This window comes from Dendropsophus ebraccatus, chromosome 3 (assembly GCF_027789765.1).
Source record: "Dendropsophus ebraccatus isolate aDenEbr1 chromosome 3, aDenEbr1.pat, whole genome shotgun sequence".
Lineage (NCBI taxonomy): Eukaryota > Metazoa > Chordata > Amphibia > Anura > Hylidae > Dendropsophus > Dendropsophus ebraccatus.
The window spans coordinates 21,350,146-21,377,482 of record NC_091456.1 but is presented as its reverse complement, the minus strand read 5'-3'; the positions used below and the strand labels follow the sequence as shown (position 1 = coordinate 21,377,482).

At 44.0% G+C, this 27,337-nt stretch overlaps 1 protein-coding gene across 2 annotated transcripts in view; it reads right to left on the bottom strand.

Annotated features, from left to right (window-relative positions):
• Window positions 1–25,250, bottom strand: part of GNB1L (G protein subunit beta 1 like) — a 41,707-nt gene extending 16,457 nt beyond the window's left edge. For both annotated transcript variants that reach the window (XR_011362268.1, XM_069964038.1), the window contains exons 1-6: window positions 25,169–25,250; window positions 23,187–23,302; window positions 21,430–21,555; window positions 17,299–17,455; window positions 13,497–13,595; window positions 1,618–1,833 (exon numbers count right to left, since the gene is read on the bottom strand). Coding sequence is in view for 1 of the 2 variants with exons in the window: in XM_069964038.1 (XP_069820139.1) it covers window positions 1,618–1,833; window positions 13,497–13,595; window positions 17,299–17,455; window positions 21,430–21,555; window positions 23,187–23,302 (714 nt within the window). In the remaining variant the exon portion in view is untranslated. The remainder of the gene's footprint in view (window positions 1–1,617; window positions 1,834–13,496; window positions 13,596–17,298; window positions 17,456–21,429; window positions 21,556–23,186; window positions 23,303–25,168) is intronic.
• Between the last annotated feature and the right edge of the window lie 2,087 nt (window positions 25,251–27,337).

Sequence of the window (27,337 nt, the reverse complement as noted above, 5' to 3'; positions counted from 1 at the left end):
TTTCATATATTGCTGCCCATGGTAATACTAATACTTCATTCCATACTTGTTATTATCTAGTCAGTCTCCTTCCCCCAGTTCTAAGCTGCTGCTTTCTGATGAAAACACAAAAATCTTTGTGTGAGCTGTGTTGCAGATAAAGTCTGCCAGGGACTTGTTTACATTGGCTGTCTCAGAAGGGAGGGGGGAGGAGGTGAGACAGAGAGAAAGGTTCACACAGATTTTTGTGTTTTCAGCAGAAAGCAGCAGCTCAGAACTGGGGGAAGGAGACTGAATAGATAATAACAAGTATGGAAGGAATTGTTAGTCTCACCGTGGGCATATCAAAAGTTATGTCTGAGTGGAATTTCCCTTTAACAATACTGGACATAATATATCCTAGGGGCCACATGTATCATTGTTTTGATGGCGTATTTTGGGTTGTTGTGCAGGACAAATTTTACGCATTATTTATGAAGCAGTCTGCACCATTTTTGAACTGCTCCGCTCAGAAGGAGTGTGGTTTTACGTAAGATACTTTTTAGTTATCATGTACACAAAAATAATTGTGCAGCAGTACTGCAGTCAGATCCTTGCATATTTTTTCACTAAGAATTTTAAAAAAAGAAAAAAAAAGCAGAAAACTGCGCAAGATTTATCAAGTCCTGTCCTCTTAATGATGAATTTTCAACATGTGAAAAGTGCGCAATCGCAAAGATTACTAAGCAAATGATACATTCCCCCCTAGATCTTACTACAATGAATAGGCTAGCAACACTGATTATGTCTACACATTGACATCTGACAATTTTTTAAGAAACAGAGAGGGTGGAATTAGGGATGGTCCGAACCTGCGAGGTTTGGGTTCGTATGAACCCGAACGCTTGGCAGCAGATTCCCGCTGTCTGCCTGCTCCGTGGAGCGGGTGGATACAGCGGGAGGACCGCCTGGAAAACTGGGATACAGCCTATGGCTATGGCTGTATCCCAGTTTTCCAGGCGGTCCTCCCGCTTGATCCACCCTCTGCACGGAGCAGGCAGATAGCGGGAATCATTACCGAGGGTTCGGGTTCATACGAACCCGAACCGAACTCGGTTCGGACCACCCCTAGGTGGAATACATATATTAAAGGGGTACTTTGGCGAAAATCTTTTTCTTTTAAATCAACTGGTGTCAGAAAGTTAAATAGATTTGTAATTTACTTCTATTTAAATATCTCCAGTCTTCCCGTACTTATTAGCTGCTGTATGTCCTGCAGGAAGTGGTGTATTCTTTCTAGTCTGACACATTGCTCTCTGCTGCCACCTCTGTCCATGTCAGGAACTGTCCAGAGCAGGAGAGGTTTTCTATGAGGATTTGTTACTGCTCTGGACAGTTCCTAACACACACAGAGATGTCAGTAGAGAGTGCTGTTTCAGAAGGGAAAGAAGACACCTCTTCCGGCAGGACATACAGCAGCTGATAAGTACTGGAAGACTTGAAATTTTTACATAGAAGTAAATTAAAAACCTATATAACTTTCTGACACCAGTTGATCTGAAATAAATTTTTTTCGCCGGAGTACCCCATTAAAATAAATTGGACAACCCCGTTAAAGACTAGTCATTAATAGTAAACCAACAATATTTAACTTCTTACCGTGAAGTCCTGCTGTTCATCAAGGCTCCAGACATGCAATATATTCTCTGCGGATCCGGAGACCCCTCTGGCATTGTCAGAGTCAAAATCAAGGCTCATAACAGGCTCCTTGTGGAAGTTATACCTACTTATCACCCTGTGCTCTAAGACATCCCATAGGGCTATGGAGCCATCCTCATATCCGGTGATGAGCAGGGGGCTACTTCCAGATTTAGGCTTAAAAAAAGTGTAGAAAAAGAGTGTAGCATAAGGGACATTGTAGCTTTAGATCAGTACTAGATACCTTTGTCAAATATCACTAAAGTTACTCTTCATTCTATATAAAATCCTACATTTCAAAAGCTAAGGCCCTATTCACACGTTGGCAATCCTGTCCGCAACTGCAGATCTGCGATTAGGGATGGAAAATAGGGTCAATGTATTTCAGTGACCCCATTCACACATCCGTAGGTGTGTACAGGGCTGTGATCCATGCCGCAAAAAAAAAAAAAAAGAGAAAAAAAAGGACAGGCCTTAAGTGGACTGAAATTCATCCATGGACACACCAACAGAACTCCATGGGATTCGTAAAAAAAAATCCACAAAAAAATACGGATCGGCAATCCGCAAATAGTGACTAGTTTATTATTAAGTACACTTTTTCATTTTTGCAGATCAGCAGAAAATACGGATGCAATACGGATGGAATTTTGCAGATTGGGGATGAAAAATAGCGGAGTCAAATTATAAGTGAAAAATATACTGATGTATGAATAGACCCTAAAGGGGATCTGTCAGCTACAATTTACAAACTGCTGATACTGTTAGATAGCTGTTAGATCAAGAAGACACAGGTCAGTGGCTTAGCTACCATAGAGGCAGGGTAGGCATTTGCTATGGGGCCCATGCATGAGGGATGCACAGGGAAGATAAGAGTCTCCTGTGTCCTTCTGCTTAATTCCTTATGTACTGCAGTGTATAGGTGACCCAAGGTTCACTTACATGCGGCAACATAAAAAAGGGTAAATGTGCAGAGGACAAGGAGATCTCTGCTTCACTGCTCTGATAACCCGAGCTCTGTTCTAGCTGCTGCAATCAAGTAGGAAAATGGGGTTAGGGGTTATCAGTGCAGGAGTAGTGAAGCAGAGATCTCTTCCTTTTTAACTCTTTTTTGTGGACATTGGGTCACTTACACACAGCAGTACATAAGGGGTTAAGCAGAAAGTAGTCTGCTCCTGCATCTACGTATTTAACCATAACGGCTTCTAATGGGCCCTTATAGTTAAATACAGTGGACTGAAAGAGCAAGCAGCCATTGGCTCTCTGCTCTGCCAGTCACTTTTGTAGCTACTTCTGCCTCTGGTCACAAGAGATTTTAGTTTTTGGCCACATCACCGAGGCTATGTTATATATATGCAGTACTTTTTGCAGTTTGTAGGGCAGGGCAGGGGCCCGTAAAGTTTTTTGTGTACGTAAAAAAAACAAAAAAAAAACGGATGCGATTTGATCCGTTTTTTATTATAATGGAAGTCAGTGGAAAAACGGATCAAAACAGATGTTTTTTCCAACCATTTTTTGCAAAAACATATTGCAAAGATGTAGTGTGAACCCAGCCTAATACATCATTTAGGCTCACTTGCTTTATGTAACAAAGACAATATTGTACAAAGAAAGTCCAATTTATAACAAAACAGATTTTTTTTTTTTTAATTCTGAAATTAAAATCTTTTCTTGAGCGATTAGCACGGAGTCGGAGCATTACTGTAACCAATCAGATAGAATTTGATTAATGACGGCAGAGGTCAAAGGGCATGACACACTGACCAGACACCTCATTTATTTTAGCCTCTGAAATAACTCCAAGGAGATGGAACTTCAGTGGATAAAGTGTCACTTTTCAGAGAAAGGGATTCATCATGTCACTGGAGTGAACCATAATAACCAGTCAGACAGGAACTGGTCAAGCCAGGATAAATATCCCAAGGGAATGTCAGGTTTAAAGCCTCAGTTTGTTATGTTGTAAGATTCATGTTCCCTGTGCAATGTCTGGATTCATTTCTTCTTGTTCTACATTCACAAGTATTACTGGGTCATTCTGTTAGGATGTGTTGTATATATTTCCTATGGGAGCCGTATACGTGTCAAAGTCCAATGATCAATATCTTACTTATGCTATAAGTATAATATATAAGTATAATCTATACCTTTTTTTTTTTTAATTCTGAATTTTTATTGCATTTTAACAAAAACAACAACAACAAAGGTACAGCGCAAATGGAAATTACAATAATCAAGATAAAAAGAAACAGGTATTTCATGACGCAACAATGTACAGAGGAAGATAAGAAGAGGGAGAAGAAAAGAAGGAAGGGGGATGGGATGTGGAAAGAGGGGGAGGAGGAAGAAGAAGAAGAAGAAAAAAAATAATTAAAAAATAAAAATAAATAAAAAGGGGGGTGGGTGATGGGGAGCGACTGGGAAACCTTTCACTGGGCTATTAGAGTCTTGAATTCTGAGGTATTGGTAAACTGGTCCCAGTAGTACCATGTCTGGGAGAAGCGGGCAGATCGGTCATGTAACTGAGCCGTCAGGTCCTCCATGCGCTTCGCATTTTCCACTTTGCACAGCCAAAGTGAAATGAAAGGGAATCGGGACAAAGGCTCTAGCAGCATTGACCAAGTGTCAGAGTACAGAGTGGCGATATGTCTGAGTCTCGAAGTCTGAGATGCAGACAACGAGAGACCCAGGTCTGCTTCCCAAGTATGGGGGATTAGGTTGCTCCAGTGGTGAGCCAACATATAGAAGAGAGAGTTAATGACGCATCAGGCCCGAGCCCATACAGAGCGACTCAAAGGAAGCTAGGGAGCGAGCAAAAGAAAATATGAACGGAAAATGATGAAGTTAACAGGCTCTCCAGAGGACACGGGTTTGAGAGGTCTGTAAGAGCTGAGAGGGACAGCCACGAGGAGGCCTGAAGGATAGACATGGCGCTAAAGTTGCCTATCTTGGACCATTTACGAAAAGTTACATCTTCCATCCCAGGAGTGAAAGCAGCGTTACCGAAGATAGGAATAATCAGAAACGGATGGGGTACTAAAAAGCCATAGGAGAGGTGTTTATAGCATATTTTTAGCGTGGAAGTAATGGTTGGGTGTGTGTCACGGGAAGAGGAAGGTATCTAGGGAGACGCAAGAAGGGAGCTCGGTGAGCTGGTGGCCTCAACCCTGACCCAAAGTTTAGTCCAGTACCCTAGCGAGATGAGTCGCAAGGTAATACTGGTGTAGCTTGGGTAATCCAACTCCAACACCTTGTCTTCGGACAATAGAGTATGGTCCTGGCCAGGCGGGGGGGGGGGGGGGGGGGGGGGGGGGGGGGGTTGTGAGCCAAAATGAACTTGGTAAGCAGAGAGGAGAGTTGAGTTGAGAAGGGTGAGCTCACGATCCATTCACTCCATTGACTCAACAGGGCTACCTACGAGAACTCCTTAAGTAAGGGCTGAGTCAATGCTACCAGCTTGAGGAAGAGACAGTGGTACCAAGGCTCATGGTAGCCAGGATAACTGAGGAGACATAGCATCCCACCCCTTTATGTTTAGCTACACCTGTTTAGCCAGCACGACGCAGGCTGTCAAAAAGTCACAAATATTTTGCACAACTTGGGTAAATGATGAGTAAAATCCCCAAAAAACTAGAAACAGTGAAAAAAGGAAGCTTAAAGCGACTCTGTACCCACAATCTGCCCCCCCCCAAAACCGATTGTACCTTTGGATAGCTGCTTTTAATCCAAGATCTGTCCTGGGGTCCGTTCGGCAGGTGATGCAGTTATTGTCCTGAAAAAAAACTTTTAAACTTGCAGCCCTGTGTCAAATTGCCGTGGCCTAGAGTGTCTATGCCCTAGGCTTGAAACTTTTCTCAGTCCCTCCTCCCCTCCCTCTTCATCATTAGGAATGCCCCAGGCAGAATTTCTCCTATTCATCACCAGTGTGAACACTGCACAAGTGTTGGATCGTTAAGGCACCTGTGCAGTGTTTAGACAGGTGATAGATAGGAGAAATGCTGCCCAAGGGCGTTCCTAATGGTGAAGAGTGCGAGAGGAGGGACGGAGAGGCATTGCATGCCTAGGGCACAGACAATCTAGGCCACTCCCGTTGGGCACAGGGCTGCAAGTTTAAAAGTTGTTTTTTAGGACAATAACTGCATCACCTGCCGAACGGACCTCAGGACAGATTGCGGATTAAAAGCCACTAACCGAAGGTACAAGCGGTTTGGGGGGGGACAAATTGTGGGTACAGAGTCGCTTCAAAAGGAACCATTATCTTATGCCCCAGTCAGTTGCAGGGGAAGGCACAGGGGAGATAGCAAATGGACACTTCACCAAGCTTAGGAAATTATATTATTATGGCCACAATGCAATGTATAAGTTAAGATCTTAAGCCACATTCATATCATAAGTTCTTCTGTTAAAGGTGTGACTGGGTAGCATATCCTACTGTTTAGAACCATGTCACCACTCCAAGAAGAAAGCCCAAGAAAGATCGGAATACTTCATAAATGGTTACTAGTTTAGAAAATGAAAGGCACTCACCCACAATGACTAAGTAATTTCTTGAAAAGCAGAAAAAATACAATCCAGCTAACATGGCCACAGACAGGAAGCAGCATTAAACGGTTTGGTCCTATTTCCAGCCTATGGCCAAGCTGGTGCTTTGTTATTTTTTTTCTACTTTTCAATAAAAGATACAAAAAGACTTTATCATCATGGGTGATTGCCATTCATTTTTTACACTAGCAATATTATTGGACTCTTCTTTATGCTGAACTGAGCACCACGCTCATGGTCTTGTACAGTGTCGGACTGGGGTACATTGGCCCACCAGGGAAATTGATTCTTGGGGCCCACCCAATATATAAAGACATAATCAGCGCCAAACCTTTCACGTTAGTACAGCGACTTTGCATAGAGCTGTGTATGTGACCAGCAACGCTAGTGCACTGCCAGTCACTTATACAGTTGTTACTGATTTATGCAGTTGTGGTAAAACTGCACCATTTATGTAGAAACTTTAATCAAATTCCAACAATATTGCTGTAAAAACACATAAAAAATGTCATGTGTGAACACAGCCTCAGAAGAAGAAGGAAAAAATGACCATCTAGTCTGCTCCTCTATTACAATCTCCAGCAGAGGAGACCCATGACGGTTTATTCTAGCCTCACCATAAGGTGTTGGGCTAGAATAAGACTTTAAAGGACCATCATGAAAGGCATATCAGTGGTCAGCGTGTAAACCTGGCTTTAAAATGTAATCTGCCATTTTATACATCTACTAGTAGAAGAGAGAGAACACCATGCAGCGCACATAGCTTATTACTGCAGAACATGTGTGTAAGTGGCTTAACTTGCTGCTCACCTTGGGCGGTCATGCTACAAGCCCAATACCGCCAGTCACTTTAGCGGTGGTTTGTACACCTTGATGCCGCTTGCAGCCCTTTCAACGGAACCAGGAGACTTGGTACAATAATTCAGCTGCGAAGATAGCACCAAAGTAGTCAAAAATCTTGTGACTTTATTCACTCCCTCTTGTGCAATGTTTTGCCTCATCAGAGCTAAAACGAAACATAGCGCTAGAGAGTGTGAATAAAGTCACAATAATTTTTACTACTTTAGTGCTGCCTCTGCTGCTGCTCCAGAGGGGTGCAGTCTGGTGAGGGGGGGCATAATCCTACCTATCACTGATACTGCTGCTCCGGAGGGGGTGCAGTCTGGTGAGGGGGGTATTATCCTACCTATCACTGATACTGCTGCTCCGGAGGGGGTGCAGTCAGATGAGGGGTGCATAATGCTATCACTGATACTACTGCTGCTGCTTAGGAGGGGGTGCAGTCAGATGAGGGGGGGCATAATCCTACCTATCACTGATACTGCTGCTGCTCCGGAGGGGGTGCAGTCAGATGAGGGGTGCATAATCCTACCTATCACTGATACTGCTGCTGCTCCGGAGGGGGTGCAGTCAGATGAGGGGGGCATAATCCTACCTATCACTGATACTGATGCAGCTCTGGAGGGGGTGCAGTCAGATGAGGGGGGCATAATCCTACCTATCACTGATACTGCTGCTGCTGCTCCGGAGGGGGTGCAGTCAGATGAGGGGTGCATAATCCTCCCTATCACTGATACTACTGCTGCTCCGGAGGGGGTGCAGTCAGATGAGGGGGGGCATAATCCTACCTATCACTGATACTGCTGCTCCGGAGGGGGTGCAGTCAGATGAGGGGGGGGGGCATAATCCTACCGATCACTGATACTACTGCTGCTCCGGAGGGGGTGCAGTCTGGTGAGGGGGGGCATAATCCTACCTATCACTGATACTACTGCTCCGGAGGGGGTGCAGTCAGATGAGGGGGGGGGCATAATCCTACCTATCACTGATACTGCTGCTGCTCCGGAGGGGGTGCAGTCAGATGAGGGGGGCATAATCCTACCTATCACTGATACTGCTGCTGCTGCTCCAGAGGGGGTGCAGTCAGATGAGGGGTGCATCATCCTACCTATCACTGATACTACTGCTGCTCCGGAGGAGGTGCAGTCAGATGAGGTGTGCATAATCCTACCTATCACTGATACTGCTGCTGCTCCGGAGGGGGTGCAGTCTGGTGAGGGGGGCATTATCCTACCTATCACTGATACTGCTGCTCCGGAGGGGGTGCAGTCTGGTGAGGGGGGGGCATAATCCTACCTATCACTGATACTGATGCTGCTCCGGAGGAGGTGCAGTCAGATGAGGGGTGCATAATCCTACCTATCACTGATACTGCTACTGCTCCGGAGGGGGTGCAGTCTGGTGAGGGGGGGGGCATAATCCTACCTATCACTGATACTGCTGCTGCTCCGGAGGGGGTGCAGTCTGGTGAGGGGGGCATAATCCTACCTATCACTGATACTGCTGCTGCTCCGGAGGGGGTGCAGTCTGGTGAGGGGGGCATAATCCTACCTATCACTAATACTGCTGCTGCTCCGGAGGGGGTGCAGTCTGGTGAGGGGGGCATAATCCTACCTATCACTGATACTGCTGCTGCTCCAGAGGGGGTGCAGTCTGGTGAGGGGGGCATAATCCTACCTATCACTGATACTGCTGCTGCTCCAGAGGGGGTGCAGTCTGGTGAGGGGGGCATAATCCTACCTATCACTGATACTGCTGCTCCAGAGGGGGTGCAGTCTGGTGAGGGGGGGCATAATCCTACCTATCACTGATACTGCTGCTCCAGAGGGGGTGCAGTCTGGTGAGGGGGGCATAATCCTACCTATCACTGATACTGCTGCTCCAGAGGGGGTGCAGTTTGGTGAGGGGGGCATTATCCCACTTGTGTATGTGTCTGCTGCTTATATCTTTATTTTTGAGTCGGTACAATAGTTGAGAAGAAGTTCACACTATGGAGGTCCCAGTTGTGCAGGAGATCCGTGAGGCTTGGGCGCTGATCGGCTGATTCAGGATTCTCACATCACAGATGATAGGAGTTGTAGTAGAGGTAGGAGTAAGACAAATCAATGGATAATGTGTTTCTAAGGGAATCCTCAATAGATCTGATGATCTCATCTGATGAAACCCGTCATCCATTGATTAAAGTCTTACTGTTATATCAACTACAACACCTATCATCTGTGATGTGAGAATCCTCAGCTGATCAGAGCCCAAGCCTCACGGATCTCCGGCACAACTGCACCTCCATAGTGTGAACTTCTCATCACATACATACAGTATACATATATACACAAATAGACATACTGCAGACATACATACAGTATACATATATACACAAATAGACATACTGCAGACATACATACTGTATACATATATACACAAATAGATATACTGCAGACATACACACTGTATACATATATACTCAAATAGACATACTGCAGACATACATACTGTATACATATATACACAAATAGACATACTGCAGACATACACACTGTATACATATATACACAAATAGACATACTGCAGACATACATACTGTATACATATATACACAAATAGACATACTGCAGCCATACACACTGTATACATATATACACAAATAGACATACTGCAGACATACACACTGTATACATATATACACAAATAGACATACTGCAGACATACATACTGTATACATATATACACAAATAGACATACTGCAGACATACACACTGTATACATATATACACAAATAGACATACTGCAGACATACACAAACATGCAGACACAACACACCTTACATATATACATCTAATCATACTAACACACACACAGACTCACCAACATGGATACACAGATACAAAAGCATGCAGATTACACATAATATATACACTATATACATGATAGAAAACACACACACACACACACACACACACACACACATATATCACTCACATGCATAAACACATGACACATGTACAGACATGCACTGATGACAAAGTTAGACAAGAATATACACAAACACTCACATGTTCAGCAGGGCAGGAAGCTTCAGTCTTCTTGTCTCCATCTTCTCTTCTCCCAGCCAGGCCGGGCAGCCTGCAGCCTCTCCCCCTTGTCCTGTGCACCGACTGCACACAGCAACAGGAGAGTCACGTGATTGCAGAGGGGAGGGGGGACAGAGGGGCCCTGCTGCTGCTGCTGCTGCTCTCGGCATCTTGTGACAGGCAGGAAGAAGGCAGCGCTGAAGATGGGAGCAGATGTAAGGGAGTCAGGTGAGCAGGGGGAGGGGAGGGCCCATGATTGCAGAAAGAATGGGCCCTGATACCGTGGTTAACTCACCCAGCAGTGTGGGAGCTCCCGATACCAGGCAGCTTCCAAACGGGAGGCCCCTCTCTGACTTAGGGGAAGGGCCCTGCAAGAGGGAGGAGGGGGTGGGGCCCACCGGGGGATCCCCCGGCTCCCCGGTGGCCCAGTCCGACCCTGGTCTTGTACACCCTCCACACCAGTAGGCAGTGCCGGTTGCTGTGACTTATTGAAAGAACTCCATCTAAGGTAACTGTCCCTATTTCCCTCTTACCTAAAATGCCCTGACACAATTTATGAAGACCGGCGTACAAGTACGCTGGTCTTATATTAGGCCCCGCACCTCCCCCCCCCCCCCCACAGGATTCACTAAGAGGCAGCGAGCAGGCGTAAATCATGATAAATGGTTAAGCCTCCTCTCAGCCTCGTCTCGCCCCCCCCCCCCAAGCTCCCCCAGCCCGCCCATCGGCACCTATTCCCCGGTGTACGCCTCGGACGGACGCTTGATAAATGTCCCCCATAACGTCTCTCCAGAACTACCAGCAGTACTTCAGCTCTTGACTGGGCTGAGAAGAAGGAAAATAAGGATGTCCCTGCATCTCAGCCTCATAAGCTACAGTGACAGTATCCACAACTTTTTTCTTCCCCAATTTAAGCAATAACCTGATCTACAATGCTATTCCATGGATCAATAGGTGAGGAATCCAGCACTCCGGGACATGCAGCAATTAAGACATGACTTTTATTTCTTGTCCAGACAAAAAATGCGGTGGGGTGTTGTGCAGGACCAACGTGTTTCGAGCAGATTAATTGAACTTCCGCTAAACGCGTTTTGTTTTTTTTTACATATGGCTCAGGACAATTTAAAAATAAAAAAGTCATACTCACTTGCCCCAATCCCTTGTGGATGCTGCTCCAATCCCTCCTGCTGCCCACAACTTCCTGATTCCTTTGATGATTTATCTCAGGAGGAACTGTCTGCTCAATCAGCGATTCCTGCTGAGACGACTTATTGTCTATATGTAAAAAAAAAAAAAATAAATCTGTCTCCAAACATGCCCTATGCTGCCTATACCATAATGGAAGCATGACCTTACTGACAGGTTTCCTTTAATTCCTCAAATGACTAGTTTCACGAGATGAGCTATTGTGTAATACGCCGTGATGACATTTCCACAAATTATTTTAATCAGTGTCTTCATTTTTGTAGCTGACACTTACATGAAACACCTAGAGGATATAAAGCTTTCAACAGCACATTCACAAAACATCATGTACTTTCTAGTTTGTAATTTCAGATCTGTGATTATCCGCAAGGTTTCCTTATCTGAACAATTACCTAGCATATTAGACAATAAATCAGGAACACAAAAAAAGCCCTAATACAAGATGATTGTAAAGTGCCACATAAAGTTCCGTCCTGATGCTGCATATTATATAGTATATTAGCGGTACTGATAACATAAAGTAAATGGCATCATGTTAACCTATTCATATTACAGCCAGTTGTGTGGGGATAGGGAGAGGTGAATTGGGAAGCCGGGACAATGGGGATTGGGTGAGTGCCTGTCACATTGCTATCTGGCCATTTATAATCTGAGCTATATTATCTGTTTAGATAAGGGATGGAGAACCTAGGATTTATGGGGCCCAATAGCAAAAATCTGTACAGGGCCCCCTCTCCCCTACACACTCCAAAAAGTACTGCATATATAATATAGGCTCGGTGATGTGGCCAAAAACTAAAATCTCTTGTGACCAGAGGCAGAAGTAGCTACAAAAGTGACTGGCAGAGCAGAGAGCCAATGGCTGCTTGCTATGACAGTCCACTGTATTTAACTGTAAGGGCCCATTAGGAGCTGTTATGGTTAAATACATAGATGCAGGAGCAGACTACTTTCTGCTTAACCCCCTATGTACTGCAGTGTGTAAGTGATGCAATGTTCACTTACATGCTGCAACATAAAAAAAAGAGTTAAAAAGGAAGAGATCTCTGCTTTACTGCTCCTGCACTGATAACCGCTGACCTCTGGCACATTTTCCTACTTGATTGCAGCAGCCAGAAAAGAGGTCAGGGGTTATTAGAGCAGTGAAGCAGATATCTCCTTGTCCTCTGCACATTAACCCCTTTTTTATGTTGCAGCATGTAAGTGAACACTGGGTCACCTGTACATAAGGGTTTAAGCAGAAGGACACAGGAGACTCTTATCTTCCATGTGCATCCCTGGGCCCCATAGCAAATGCCTACCCTGCCTCTATGGTAGCCGCGCCACTGATTGTTAGGGAGAAAGACGTCGAAACACCCCTGCCCCCCCATTTCCCATGCTGGACTGTATAAGTCTGCTGGAGTGCACCTACAGTACAGTGGTAGTACAGTCAGTGCACCGCCATCTCCCATCTTGTACTGTATAAGACTGCTGGAGTGCATATACAGTACAGTAGTAGTACAGTCAGTGCACCACCATCTCCCATCCTGTACTGTATAGGATTGCTGGAGTGCATATACAGTACAGTAGTAGTACAGTCGGTGCACCACCATCTCCCATCCTGTACTGTGTAAGACTGCTGGAGTGCATATACAGTACAGTAGTAGTACAGGCAGTGCACCACCATCTCCCATCTGTTACAGTGCTGGGGTGGGGGGGACTCTATACAGTAAAGGATGAGTGAGGAGCTGGTGACTACTGTACTATAATTGCTGGTTGTGTTGCGTGTTTCTTGTGTATAATGTCCGGTACAGTATATAGTGCTGCTCTGTTCTGTACTGTAGAGATTACACTGGGCACTTCTCAATGTAATATATGGGTACTGTAGGTAATTATTGGTTGGTGCTGGAACCAATTAAACACATTTACATTATTTCCTATGGGAAGACACTGCTCGGTTCTCAAACTGCCTTCCGGAACCAATAACGTTCGAGAACCGAGGTACCACTGTACTTTAAACCAGGGATGGGGAACTTTCAGCCCCTCAACTGTTGCAAAACTACAATTCCCATCATGCCTGGACAGCCGAAGTCTCACCAGGCATGACGGGAATTGTAGCTTAACAACAGGAAGAGGGTGGAAGGTTCCCCATCCCCGCTTTAAACTGATCAACTAATAATTTGACAGCAATATTACTAGAAGGCTAACCTGCCAAAGCTTCATGCACATAGCCATTCCCCATGTGGCGTCTGTTGGAGGGGTCATTGAGCTTATAATCTTTTTCGATTCCACTTCCACAACTTGAACCTGTAACAGAGAATAAGTAAAGGGAATACTAACAAAGGCCCCAGTCTGTTCTCCTTGTGTAGTTTAGTAGTTTTATAGAGTAGAATATATAATTACCAATCTACCTAATTATTATGCGGCAATCCTATTTTATGAAGCTTAATCTTACATAACAATCACTTACCTATACACCGCAGAGGAAAATACAGTGAAAAAGAACATAGATCCCACAGAACATGAGCTATAAAGGTATTACAAAGTGAACAAACAACATATACTCAAGTAGCTGCAGATGTTTTAACACATATTTGGTGTCTGACAGTCAATTTGAATATATTATGTATTGCATTACTCTTAGGCCTCTTAAAGGGGTAGTTCAGCGAAAAAATAAATAAATAATAATAATAATAATAATATTTCAAATCAACTGGTGGCAGAAAGTGCCAGATTTTTTTAATTTACTTCTATAAAAAAAAAATTCAGCCTTCCAGTACTTATAAGCTGCTGTATGTCCTGCAGAAAGTGGTGTATTCTTTCCAGGGGCACATTTTTGATAAATGTGCCCCACTTACTTATCTCTCTTTACAATGCAATGTCTAGCCTCAAAGGGTACATCGGAGAATAAAATCTGTTCTGAAATCAACTGGTGTCAGAAAGTTATATACATTTGTAATTTACTTCTATTGAACAATCTCAATCCTGCCAGTACTTATCAGCTGCTGTATGTCCTGCAGGAAATGTTGTTTTCTTTCCAGTCTGAGGCTATGGTTCACATAATGCAATGCTGTGATACCCACGGAACTCACGTAGTGCTGCCTTCTGAGGGAATCCTGGTAGGAGTGTATACACATAGTATATGCTCCGGTCGGGATCCCTAGCGGCGCTGTAGAAAACTGACATGTCTGTTTTCTGCGGCCGCTATTCAGTGAATAGCGTCCGCAGAAAACCCTGTGAGTGCACACTGTGGAGCGAGCAGCTCCGACCGCATCCTCCATAGTGTGCGGACTTATCCGTGCGCTCCCGCATCAGAACTCTGTAGCGCTAAAGATCATCCGGCCGGTACTACAGTATGGGCATGGATGATCTTTTCAGAGACCGGCCATTCCGTAACGGAACGGCCGGTCTCTTACGTTGTGCGAACATAGCCTGAAACTGCGCTCTCTGCTGCCACCTCTGTCCATGTCAGGAACTGTCCAGAGCAGCAACAAATCCCCATAGAAAACCTCTCCTGCTCTGGACAGAGGTGGCAGCAGAGACTGGAAAGAATACACCCCTTCCTGCAGGACATACAGTAGCTGATAAGTACTTAAAGAATTGAGACTTATAAATAGAAATAAATTACAAATCTATATAACTCTCTGACGCCAGTTAATTTGAAAGATTTTTTTTTCTGCTAGAGTTCCCCTATAAAGGTAAAGTAAACAATTTTCAGCCAATGGCTTTCAACTCTTCCATTAGATTTAGAACCATGTGCCACCGTCTAATGTGTATTCCAAGAACACTTTCCCTCTTTACAGGTCAGACAGGAGCCAGAACTATTGAAAAGTAATGTCAGACTGGAATTGGTCTCATAACTAATGAAGAGAAATGGTTGTTAGTGTTGCCAGAGGCTTGTAATGTTCCTGTGCGGCTGCAGGAGTGAAGAAGGGAAGGCACGCCCGTTCACAAATTAATAATCTTTATAAATGCATTTGGTGATGTAAAGATAGAACGGTGTGTAACTCGTAAACAGATGAGCCTCTGCCCATCTCACATGACTCCAGGGGAAGGCTAACAGAGAAAATTAATCATTTATTGGGCAAAAGCCAAGCAGAAAGACTTCCTGAGCTCAGATGCATATCTCATCCTTAATGTGTTAGAGCGAGGATATGTTACACAGTGACGGTGCCAGAAGGTGCTTGTTACCACTCCATTCAGATAAATAAACATGTGTAATCAAAGGGTAAGAACGTTCCTGAGACCTTGTTGGCGTTTATCAATTACTTTCCAAGTTATAAAAAAAAATACTGAATTTACTGATATGAAATCCGGATAAATTTCCAAATCCATAAGGTTCTATTAGGCATGGATAATCTTCCTGGAGGGTGTGCCGGAAAATATAAGACAGGTCCTAACCCAATGGGGGCATCTGGAATTCCTGACAGGTCCGGATGCTGTGTATGGCAGCTGACCAGGCCCGGATTGGTAATCTGGCACACCGGGCAATTGCCCCCTGGGCTGCCCCGATTGCCAGTCCAGGGGGATGGGGGGTGCCTGGTCTGCATATTTTAATTTCTTAGATAATATAAACAAGTACTGCAGCGGCCCTGCTTGCTGCCGGACACTAATCAGGACCAGGACTGCTACCAGACACTGGAAGGGTAAGGGGCCGCAGTTATTGGCCAGGGGGGGGGGGGGGTTGCCGCTGATAGCACACACTGAGGGGGGCCACAGTCACTGACAGACACTGAAGGCAGCTGCAGCCTCCAGTATCTGTCAGTGGCCGCTGACAGGGTCAGATGGCTTCAAGACGCTCCCTACCCCTGCTGTACAGGGATACACAGTGCTGATATTGTATACAGCATCCTTTCTGCATGATGACTCAGATTCTTAGGAAACGTTTGTGCTTTAATTGCTGTATTCCGATCCTTATAACGCTTTCATATTTTGGTCTATGGGGCTGTCAGCAGTTTTGCACTGGGAGTTGTTTTATGCACTTACACTGTGTACCATATATGTGATAGTTTAATAATTTGGGTGTAACGTCATGACCTCCCTCTATACCCCTTTACTATCACCATGATGCAACTGCACATTGCGGTGCAGAAAGGAGTTAAAAGGATAAGACAGCAGAATTAATCTGGGATATAGGTGCATAAGGAGAATGATAGAGAGATGTGTTAGAACTAGTTACAATGAAATCTTTTAGGGGCTTTATTAAGGGAAGTGGCATTACAGCAGAAAGTGGTACCTGGCATTTACATCCCTTATAAGACATCTATTTGCCCCAATAGGGAAAATGATCATGCTCCCATTAAAGTGGTCAATGTCATTTTAACAAATTTCCATAGGTACAAGCAAGTGAATATAACAAAATCTGTAATATATCTTATAGTTCTTTCTACACTTATCATACCCCCCCCCACCTAAACTCATCCCTCCTTCTGAAAAATGTGTCAGCTCACTGAGTGATCACGTTACAGCTGGACCTATTAGTCGATTGAGAGGGGAAGGGAAGGAGTCATTGGAAAAAGCCAGAAGCAGACAGAGATGTGAGTGTTATATGTTTGTGGTTTACACTACTCAGTGCTGCTCTATAATGTCTTCAACACTGCTGCTTTTTATGATGTTCTAGATCAGTGTTTCTCAAGTCCTGTCCTCATGGCCCACCAACAGGTCATGTTTTGAGGATTTCACAGGTGATATAATTATACTCAGTGCATCAGGTATTATCACAGGTGGTCTCTGCATGGGATATCCTCAAAACATGACCTGTTGGTGGACCATGAGGACTGTTCTAGACACAGGCAGACTAGCAGAATCTCTTTTTTTTTCACTTAATTGGAGAGAAAATTAAAGATGTGGCCTGCGGAGCAGAAATCTGAAGAATGACATAATGGCCAGAAATAGCCTTACTTCTCATGTACACACACGTAACACGCCTATCCTGAAAAAATACCTAAACGTGAGGTGTGCTTTAAATTACATTAGCATAAGTGGATAAATAAGAATGAATATGTCTTACCTGGGAGCATTCGGCTCCTGGCACTGCTAGTAGAGAGCGCTCAGTATTCAACAGAGAACATTTACAGAAAGAATCACCATCAAGGTGTATGGACCCCATGACTTCATTTCTTCCATCTGCTAAATCCCATAGACATATCCGTAGATCTCTGCCCTGACTGTAAAGAAGAGAAGGAAGGGCCATATTATATCTTTCTTATAGTAGAAACTGTCAACATATAGAGGAATATGACTTCAAAACCCAATAAATGAAACAGATAAAAACACATTCAATATTAACACCAATTTCAATTTTTGCGCTTTCGTTTTTTCCCCCATGTGCTTAAAAGGCCATAGCGCTTGCATTTTCTCACCTAGAGACCCACATAAGCCCTTATTTTTGGCGCCACTAATTGTACTTTGCAATAAACAGACAGAATTTTTGCATAGAGTACACTGCGAGTACACTTCGGAAAAAATGTTTTTTTTTTTTAATTTGGGGAGGTTTCATGTTTACGCCGCTTGCCCTAAGGTAAAACTGACTTGTGATATATGTTCCTCAAGTTGTTACAATTACAACGATATGTAACTTGAGTAACTTTTATTTTATTTGATGGCTTTTAAAAAATTAAAACCTTTTTTTAAAAAAAATATATATGCTCCATTCCCAGGCTTATAGCACTTTTATCCTTTAGTCTATGGGGGCTGTGTGAGGTGTCATTTTTTGCAACATGATCTGTATTTTCTATCGGTACCTTGTTTGCGTATATGCGACTTTTTGATTACTTTATTTCTTTTTATTTTCTATTACAATTTTTCTGGATTTGATGCGAACAAAAATGCGCAATTTTGCACTTTGGAATTTTTTGCACTGACGCCATTTACCGTGCCAGATCAGGGATCAAATAAATTAATAGTTCAGGTGATTACGCACGCGTCGTTATCAGTATGTTTATTTATTTTTATTTATGAAATGGGGAAAGGGGGTGATTTTAACTTTTTTTTTTATTAATAAAATTATTATAATTTTTTTTAACACTTACGAGAAGCCCCCTTGGGGTTAAGGTTATTCCCCCTGGGGTTAGGGTTATTCCGCCTGGGATTAGGGTCCTTCCCCCTGGGGTTAGGGCTATTCCCCCTGGGGGACTTCTAGTATAACTACACTGGTCGTTAATGGGTTAAAGGGAAACTAAACTAAAAGCCAAATCTAACCTGCTGATATCTCCCTATTGCGCATGGACCATGGGAGTATGATGGTATATCTCTTATCTTCCTCCTCAGCACCATTTCAGTATAGTTTGTAGTTTAGGCCCGAGGTTAATAAGGCGGGTTGGTGCACTGGGGTGGGACTACCGCCCCCAGTGCACTGATTTATCCACCCCCGGATGGCCCGCTCTGCTTATATTCATTAAAAGGGGCTGCACAGCCAGGGTCGTAGCCCCCATCTCCAGTGCATTAAACTGCCTTACTCTGGACTAAGCTACAAACTGCATGTAAACAGTGCTGAGGATGAAGGTAACAAACTTGCCTTCCTCCTCAGTGTCCCACCTGCAATAGGGAGATATCAGTAGGTTAGATTCGTCTGACTTGCTGATAGTTTCCCTTTAAACCATTTTTCAGGTTGCAGCAGTTAAAGGAACATCATTAAAATGCATAAAATCTAGAAGTTTTATTAAATTTAATAAATTTTAGAATGTATCATAACTCTACAACCATGATGAAATGCAATGTTAATTTATAGATTCAAATCGACAACAGTGATTACTATTATATAACAAAAGATTGACCGAAATAATAATACCAAGTGCCAAGACATGCAAACATATGTTCTAAACCACCAAGCAAATAATTCTATAGTACCGGGCTCTGAAGTGTTAGGCTGGGTTCACACTACGTATATTTCAGTCAGTATTGTGGTCCTCATATTGCAACCAAAACCAGGAGTGGATTAAAAACACAGAAAGGATCTGTTCACACAATGTTGAAATTGAGTGGATGGCCGCCATATAACAGAAAATAACGGCCATTATTTCAATATAACAGCCGTTGTTTTAAAATAACAGCAAATATTTGCCATTAAATGACGGCCATCCAGTAAATTTCATCATTATGTGGACAGATCCTTTCTGTGTTTTTAATCCACTCCTGGTTTTGGTTGCAATATGAGGACCATAATACTGACTGAAATATACGTAGTGTGAACCCAGCCTCAAACTGTTAAATGTGTTTGATTGTGACAAGAATCCTAAACTGGAGAGCTAAATTGAAAAAGTGTCCATTCAGCTATATGTTGTTGTAGAAGCAATGCCGAGGATGTTGTTTCTTTAGTACCCCTTCAAAATATAGATAGAAAGGAGATAGATAGTTAGATAAATAGGAGATAGATAGATAGATAGATAGAAGATAGATAAATAGGAGATAGATAGATAGATAGATAGATAGATAGATAGATAGATAGATAGATAGATAGGAGATAGATAGATAGATAGATAGATAGATAGATAGATAGGATAGATAGATAGATAGGAGATAGATAGATAGATAGAAGATAGATAAATAGGAGATAGATAGATAGATAGATAGGATAGATAGATAGATAGGATAGATAGATAGATAGGAGATAGATAGATAGATAGAAGATAGATAAATAGGAGATAGATAGATAGATAGGATAGATAGATAGATAGGATAGATAGATAGATAGGAGATAGATAGATAGATAGGATAGATAGATAGATAGATAGATAGGAGATAGATAGATAGATAGATAGATAGATAGATAGATAGGATAGATAGATAGATAGGAGATAGATAGATAGATTGCCAAGGGGGGCCTCCTAGTGGGGACAGCACCAAACCACCCTGATACATAGTCCCTCAGGTCCTCACTCTGTTACGAGCTCTGGGACCTAAATAGGGAAACACCAGGGTGGCCCCTTAGGAGGCACCCCTTGGCAATGGGCTTCCTTCTCTGGAGAGAGGGATATCTGGCTATTCCCGTGTTTTGAGACTCGTAACTGAGGCTCCACGGACCCCTTTTTTGCATATTCAAATTTTGTATGGGACAATCAATGGAGATTTTTAAATGAGTACTCCATTGGAATTTTTCACTGTTCTCCCTGAGTTCAGTGATTGTTGTGTTTTGTTGGTCTATTTATCATTGCCCCAGTAGCCAGAATCCTGCTCCACACTGACGAGGGGCAAATACCCTGAAACTGCAGTCTGTGGATGGATGCCTGGCCTTGGTAACCCTTGTCTTATGTCGTTATACTCGCCACAGAGTTAGACTTTGACTTGCAGGGGCCACCCTGGTGTTTCCCTATTTAGGTCCCAAAGCTCGTAACAGAGTGAGGACCTGAGGGACTACGTATCAGGGTGGTTTGGTGCTCTCCCCACTAGGAGGCACCCCTTGGCAATGGGCTTCCTTCTCTGGAGAGAGGGATATCTGGCTATTCCCGTGTTTTGAGACTCGTAACTGAGGCTCCACGGACCCCTTTTTTGCATATAGATAGATAGATAGATAGATAGATAGAAGAGAGTGATTTAAAACTTTTTCCACTTCTTAAGTCATTTCTTTTATAAGCAATCATCAGATTGCTTATACTGGTCAATGCTATATTATTGCATAGCATTGATTAGTGAGATCGGCGCTCTGCTACTAGACTGCATGAAGGTAAGTATGAGACCTCTAGCTGTCAGGAAAACCGATCGGGCAGACACACTGTGTGGGGGATTTGATAATTTGGTGACACGTTTAAGCACCACAATTGCTACAGATCGCAGCGTTTAAAGGTGCTGTCCGGAATAAATGTTTAAATGTCTATGCTGCCGGGGCTGCAGGGGACATGACTGTAATGTATACTTACCTGTCCTGCTCCACTGCAGCTGCTGGTTCCCCGACACCCCACTCTGTGCCGCTGTCAGCGTTTTGACAACATCTGCTGACGTTCATTTCCCATAGGAAATGGCTGTTTAGCATAGACTCTATGCTGATTGGCCATGTCCTGTGGGAACAGGATTTCAGCAGGCTGCCCAGTGTCCTGAAAAATGACAGATCCATAATGGGTTTTAATTAGCCAAAAACATAGAGTGGCCCCTAAATATAGGAAAATGAGGATGGTGCTGGAGACCTTTTTCTATCTAGCTTAGTTACCTCATCAGTTTATCGCTATCAGGAAGCATTTGGATCCAAGAAACAGATTTGCCCCCATGTCCATTCAAAATGGCCTCCGCTCTTCTTGTATTTAGATTCCACACATGGATCTTTCCACTGGAGGATCTAGGTAAAGTAGGGTGGAAAAAAAGAAATTTAGATATGCTTCGCTTCAATTGTTCCTTGCCTAGACTGGCAGTCCTCTAGTGAGAATGGTGCCTTTTGGTAATTTGTCCATGGAGTGCCTTATGTACAAACTCAGTTTTCCTACTGTAATGAAGAGTCAATGAGGAGTTGTGACTCTGCGTTTGTGCAAGACTTCACCACGCCTTCCTCTCCTTCATGAATAATCAATGCTGTCTGGCCTCCTGCTCACTCAGCTGTCAGACAGTATCTGCCTACAGAGGACTGATCTGCAATAAGGTATAGTTAAATCCCCCAGCCTGTGCTGGAGCTGTGGTTAAGGGGTAAAGACCAGAAACAGTTTGTTTTATTTGGTTTGATTTCTCTGATGGAAATGAAATATAGTTATTTATTTTTTCTCATTATTGTATAAGAGAAACAGATCACTGATCTCTGGAAGACCAGCCAAACGTTAAAGGGGTACTCCGGGGGTATTTTTAAGCTATGGCTGGGGAGGGGGTGGCTATGGACGGCGGAGGTCACTTACCTCTCTGGTTCCAGCGCCAGGTCCTGGATTGCGCCACCCGGTACACCCGTCCCACGGCCGCTTCCTGGTGTGAGCTGCTGCGTGAGACGTGATGTCTCAAGGCAGCTCAGCCATTCAGCGGCCGTAGCGGAGTATCATTTTTTAGGCTATGTTCAGACTGCGTAAGAGACCGGCCATTCCGAGACCTGGCCGGGTCACGGAACGGCTGGTCTCAGAAAAGATCATCCAGGCCGGATGATCTTTGAAGCCACAGAGTTCTGATGCGGGTGCATCCGTGCGCGCCCACATCAGAACTCCCCACAGCACACTATATGCGTGTGTCTGGAGCCTCTCGCTTCATAGTGTGAACTGACAGGGTTTTCTGCAGCCGCTATTCACTGAATAGTGGCCGCAGAAAACTGACATGTCAGTTTACTCTGGCGCCTCGAGAGATCCCGACCGGAGAGTATACTATGTGTATATGCTCTGGCTAGGATCTCATAGAAGACAAGGCAACGTATCTACTCGTGAAAAGTCCGTCCGTTGTTGCCTATTGCAACAACGACCGTACTTTTACGAAAAGATACGTTGTGTGAACATAGCCTTAAAGTGCAAAGAATTCCCAATCATTAGTATTTTTAGTACAATGATGAGAAAATAAAAAAATACTATATTTAATTTCCATCATGGGATTCGAGCCAAAGAAAACAAACTGGTGCCAGTGTCTGTGATTTACCCCTAGACCACAGCTCCTACACATGCTAGGAGGTTCAACTATATCTGATTGCAGATCAGTCCTCTGTAGGAAGATACTGCCTGACAGCTGCGTGAGCAGGAGGCCGAGCAATATTGATTAGAGGAAGGAGGAAAGAGTGGTGAGGTGTGCCAGAGTGAGACACAAATGCTGAGCCACAACTCCTCATTGACTCTTCATTACAGTAGGAGACCTGAGAGCTGTGCATAATCCACTGCACAGCAAATTACCAAAACACCATGCTCACTAGGGGACTGCCAGCTACAGCACACTGTCAGCACCTCAGGTAGGGCCCGGGACAGATTCCCTTTAATGAAAAAATATGTAGGTGAAAACTCCTTTACGATTACTCACCCAGAAAAAAGAAGCGGTGGACGCGGCTTAGGAACGTTACAACTGAAGTGCAAGGAGCTGACTTCTGCACTAACACCTCTGAGGTCAAACTTTGGATCTGGGGGTGGCGGAGCCATCTAAGAAGAAAGAACATACAGTCAGTCCTCCATCACTCGACCAGGGGCTGCCAGGCAAACTATACGGACAGCGTCTCTATGCCATCTGCATTTTTCATGCACCCATTCACTTCTATGAATCTGTCCCAGATATAGACCTAGAAATGAAATGATGATGCTCCACAGTGGCCCACACAGCGTTTCCTTGCAAACTGATGGATAGAATAGTCTTACTCTAATTTACTAGAAGGTAAAAAAAAAAAAAAAAAAGGAATTTAAAGGGAATGTTTCATTAGACAACGACTTGATGTTTAAATAATGTTTTTTTCTTAAACATTTTAAGAATTTTTGGTGACAATTTTTCTAATTTTCCATTTTTCTATCTATAATATAAAAATAATCCTGAGATCTTGCAGTTTTCATTCTCACCACTGGAGCCAAAACTAAGCACAGACTTCCTGTTGACGAGAGGTTAAGGTCGAGAACAGAAGTGTTACTGTATTTAAAAAATCTCCAGTCTTCCAGTACTTATCAGCTGCTGTATGTCCTGCAGTAGGTGGTGTATTCTTTCTATTCGCTGATGCTAAAATGTACTCATATAGTACATGTAAAAAATATCAGTCAGATTCACGGACCTCCCAGATTCATCTATCATTATGTGGCCGGGAGCTCCGAAGCAGTTTACTTGTCCCCGCTACAGTACTGATACAGCCGCGCAGCTGTGTCAGTACAGTGCCGCAAAAATAAAACAGCTGCGGCGCTCCCAGCATCATCATGATGCTGGGAGGTCTGTAAATTTAGTCTGTAGCATCTTCCAAACACGGACCTTATTCACGGAACGTGTGAATGCAGCCTAAGTAGTCATAAGGATGGTAATGATTGACTATTATCAGTATCAATAGTTTTTATCAGTCAGGGTCAGACAGTTCAGACTGTGACCGATCAGAACGAGCTGGAAAACAACTACGCTCATCACATTCACTCCCAGCACTGATGCAAAATGTAAGTCTGTGGACCTGGCTGGCTGACATTGACACACAGTGGAGGGAGAGGTGCGCAGCAGCTGCTACATTTTTCCGCCTTTTTTTAAAGGGGTAGTTCACCAAAAATAATTTTCTTTCAAATCAACTGGTGTCAGAAAGTGCCAGAGATTTGTAATTCTATTTAAAAATCTGAAGTCTTCCAGTACTTATCAGCTGCTGTATGTATGTCCTGCAGGAAGTTGTGGATTCTCTCCACTCTCTGCTGCCACCTCTGTCCATGTCAGGAACTGTCCAGAGCAATAGCAAGTCCCTATAGGAAACCTCTACTGCTCTCCAGACTGGAAAGAATACACCACTTCATGCAGGACTTACAGCAGCTGATAAGTACTGGATGACTTGAGCTTTTTTTTTTTTTTTTAATAGAAACAAATTACAAAACCCTGGCACTTTCTGGCCCCAGTTGACTTAAAAGAATTTTTTTTTGGTGAACAACCCCTTTAAATGAATAATGGGAAAGTGAAATCTGCTGGGCTGGGAGGTTACTAAATAACCAATAAAAATGTGAAAAATGTTTCTGACTAATCAGAAACTGGAATATCCCTTTAATGCCGATCACTGTGACAGCAGAGGCTACAGGGTAACTATGTATCAAACAGGCTCTCCAGCTGTGACAAAACTACAATTCCCATCATGCCTTGCCACTAAGAGCTATAGCTTTGGCTGTCCCGGCGTGATGGGAATTGTAGTTTTTCCACAGCTAGAGAGATGCAAGATTGACAGCCGGGCACTATGGGGAATGATGAGTGGATGTCCGCCGTGTCCATGTGTGCGCCCTTCTAGGAGGAGGCCAGGAGCCGGGGACATGTTCCGGTGTGAGGCCCCTACATCTCCTCCCGGTACTGACCCTGTAGCGCTCCGGTCACATGCCGCCCGGCATCACAGCACTCAGCCTGCCGTACGGGAAAGGACCTTTGGTGACGTCACCATCATGTGATCAGTCACATGTCTGGGAGGAGTCAGGCTGATGCAGGAGAGTGGCTGCTGGTAGAGGATGGCGGTCAGGTGGAATCCTGTGTGTCCCGAGCTGTCAGCACTATAGCAGCTGTGTGATGGAAGATGCAGCAGAGAGAAGTGTGTACAGCAGAGCTGTGGGTGTCTATGTATGTCATGAGCAGCAGAGCTGTGTGTGTCTATAGCCTGTGTGTGTGCATGTCATAACCATACAGCAGAGCTGTGTGTGTACAGCAGAAAGGCAGAGCTGTGTGTGTGTCTGTGATGTGTGTACAACAGATCTGTGTATGTGTGTAATGTGTGTACAGCAGAGCTGTGTGTGTGTGTAATGTGTGTACAGCAGAGCTGTGTGTGTGTGTAATGTGTGTACAGCAGAGCTGTGTGTGTGTGTAATGTGTGTACAGCAGAGCTGTGTGTGTGTGTAATGTGTGTACAGCAGAAAGGCAGAGCTGTGTGTGATGTGTATGTCATGATCATGCAGCAGAGCTGTGAGCGTGACTTGTGTACAGTAGAGCTGTGTGTGTGACGTGTGAATAGCAGAGCTGTGTGGGTAATGTGTGTACAGCAGAGATGAGTGGGTAATTTGCATACAGCAGAGAGTTTACACACTTTGTAACCTTTCTCTACTTGTGTCATATCCAGGCCATGACTAAGTACAAGGCTTCTCAGTTCTCCCCATATACATCACTCAGCATTCCAAACCTTGTGATAGTTACATTTAAAAAAATAAATAAAAATAAAATAAGACTACTGGTTGTTGTGATTTGGCCGAACAAAATAAATAAATGACCAAATCTCAGGGAAGTCAGATGGGAGTCAATGCTGGCAAAATCATGTGACTTGTTACCAAAAATCCATCGCAGGCCGGAGCCACACTGAAACTTTGGTTACATGAGGCAGATTGTGATGTTGTTTATGTGATGAGCCTGATACATGACAGTCACACTAACTCAGATGGATGTTTGGTCACAAGTCACATGTAGCTTCGCTAGATAACCTGGGGCTTGTATTACCCTATTAGGACGGGAAGCTCGACACTTGACAAGTCACATGTAGTGTAGAATATCCCATACCACACTTTCCAGAATATATCGCTGCTCAGCAGAGATGAGGGAACCCCCAGCATGCATCGGTTCATCTGAACCTAAATGTTTGGCATTTGATTACCGGTGGCTGAAGAAGTTGGATGCAGCAGTAAGGCTTCCTGGAATACACTCACCGGCCACTTTATTAGGTACACCTGTCCAACTGCACGTTACCACTTAATTTCTAATCAGCCAATCACATGGCGGCAACTCAGTGCATTTAGGCATGTAGACATGGTCAAGACAATCTCCTGCAGTTCAAACCGAGCATCAGTATGGGGAAGAAAGGTGATTTGAGTGCCTTTGAACGTGGCATGGTTGTTGGTGCCAGAAGGGCCGGTCTGAGTATTTGAGAAACTGCTGATCTACTGGGATTTTCACGCACAACCATCTCTAGGGTTTACAGAGAATGGTCCGAAAAAGAAAAAACATCCAGTGAGCGGCAGTTCTGTGGGCGGAAATGCCTTGTTGATGCCAGAGGTCAGAGGAGAATGGGCAGACTGGTTCGAGCTGATAGAAAGGCAACAGTGACTCAAATAGCCAACCGTTCCAACCAAGGTAGGCAGAAGAGCATCTCTGAACGCACAGTACGTCCAACTTTGAGGCAGATGGGCTACAGCAGCAGAAGACCACACCGTGTGCCACTCCTTTCAGCTAAGAACAGGAAACTGAGGCTACAATTTGCACAAGCTCATCGAAATTGGACAGTAGAAGATTGGAAAAACATTGCCTGGTCTGATGAGTCTCGATTTCTGCTGCGACATTCGGATGGTAGGGTCAGAATTTGGCGTCAACAACATGAAAGCATGGATCCATCCTGCCTTGTATCAACGGTTCAGGCTGGTGGTGGTGGTGTCATGGTGTGGGGAATATTTTCTTGGCACTCTTTGGGCACCTTGGTACCAATTGAGCATCGTTGCAACGCCACAGCCTACCTGAGTATTGTTGCTGACCATGTCCATCCCTTTATGACCACA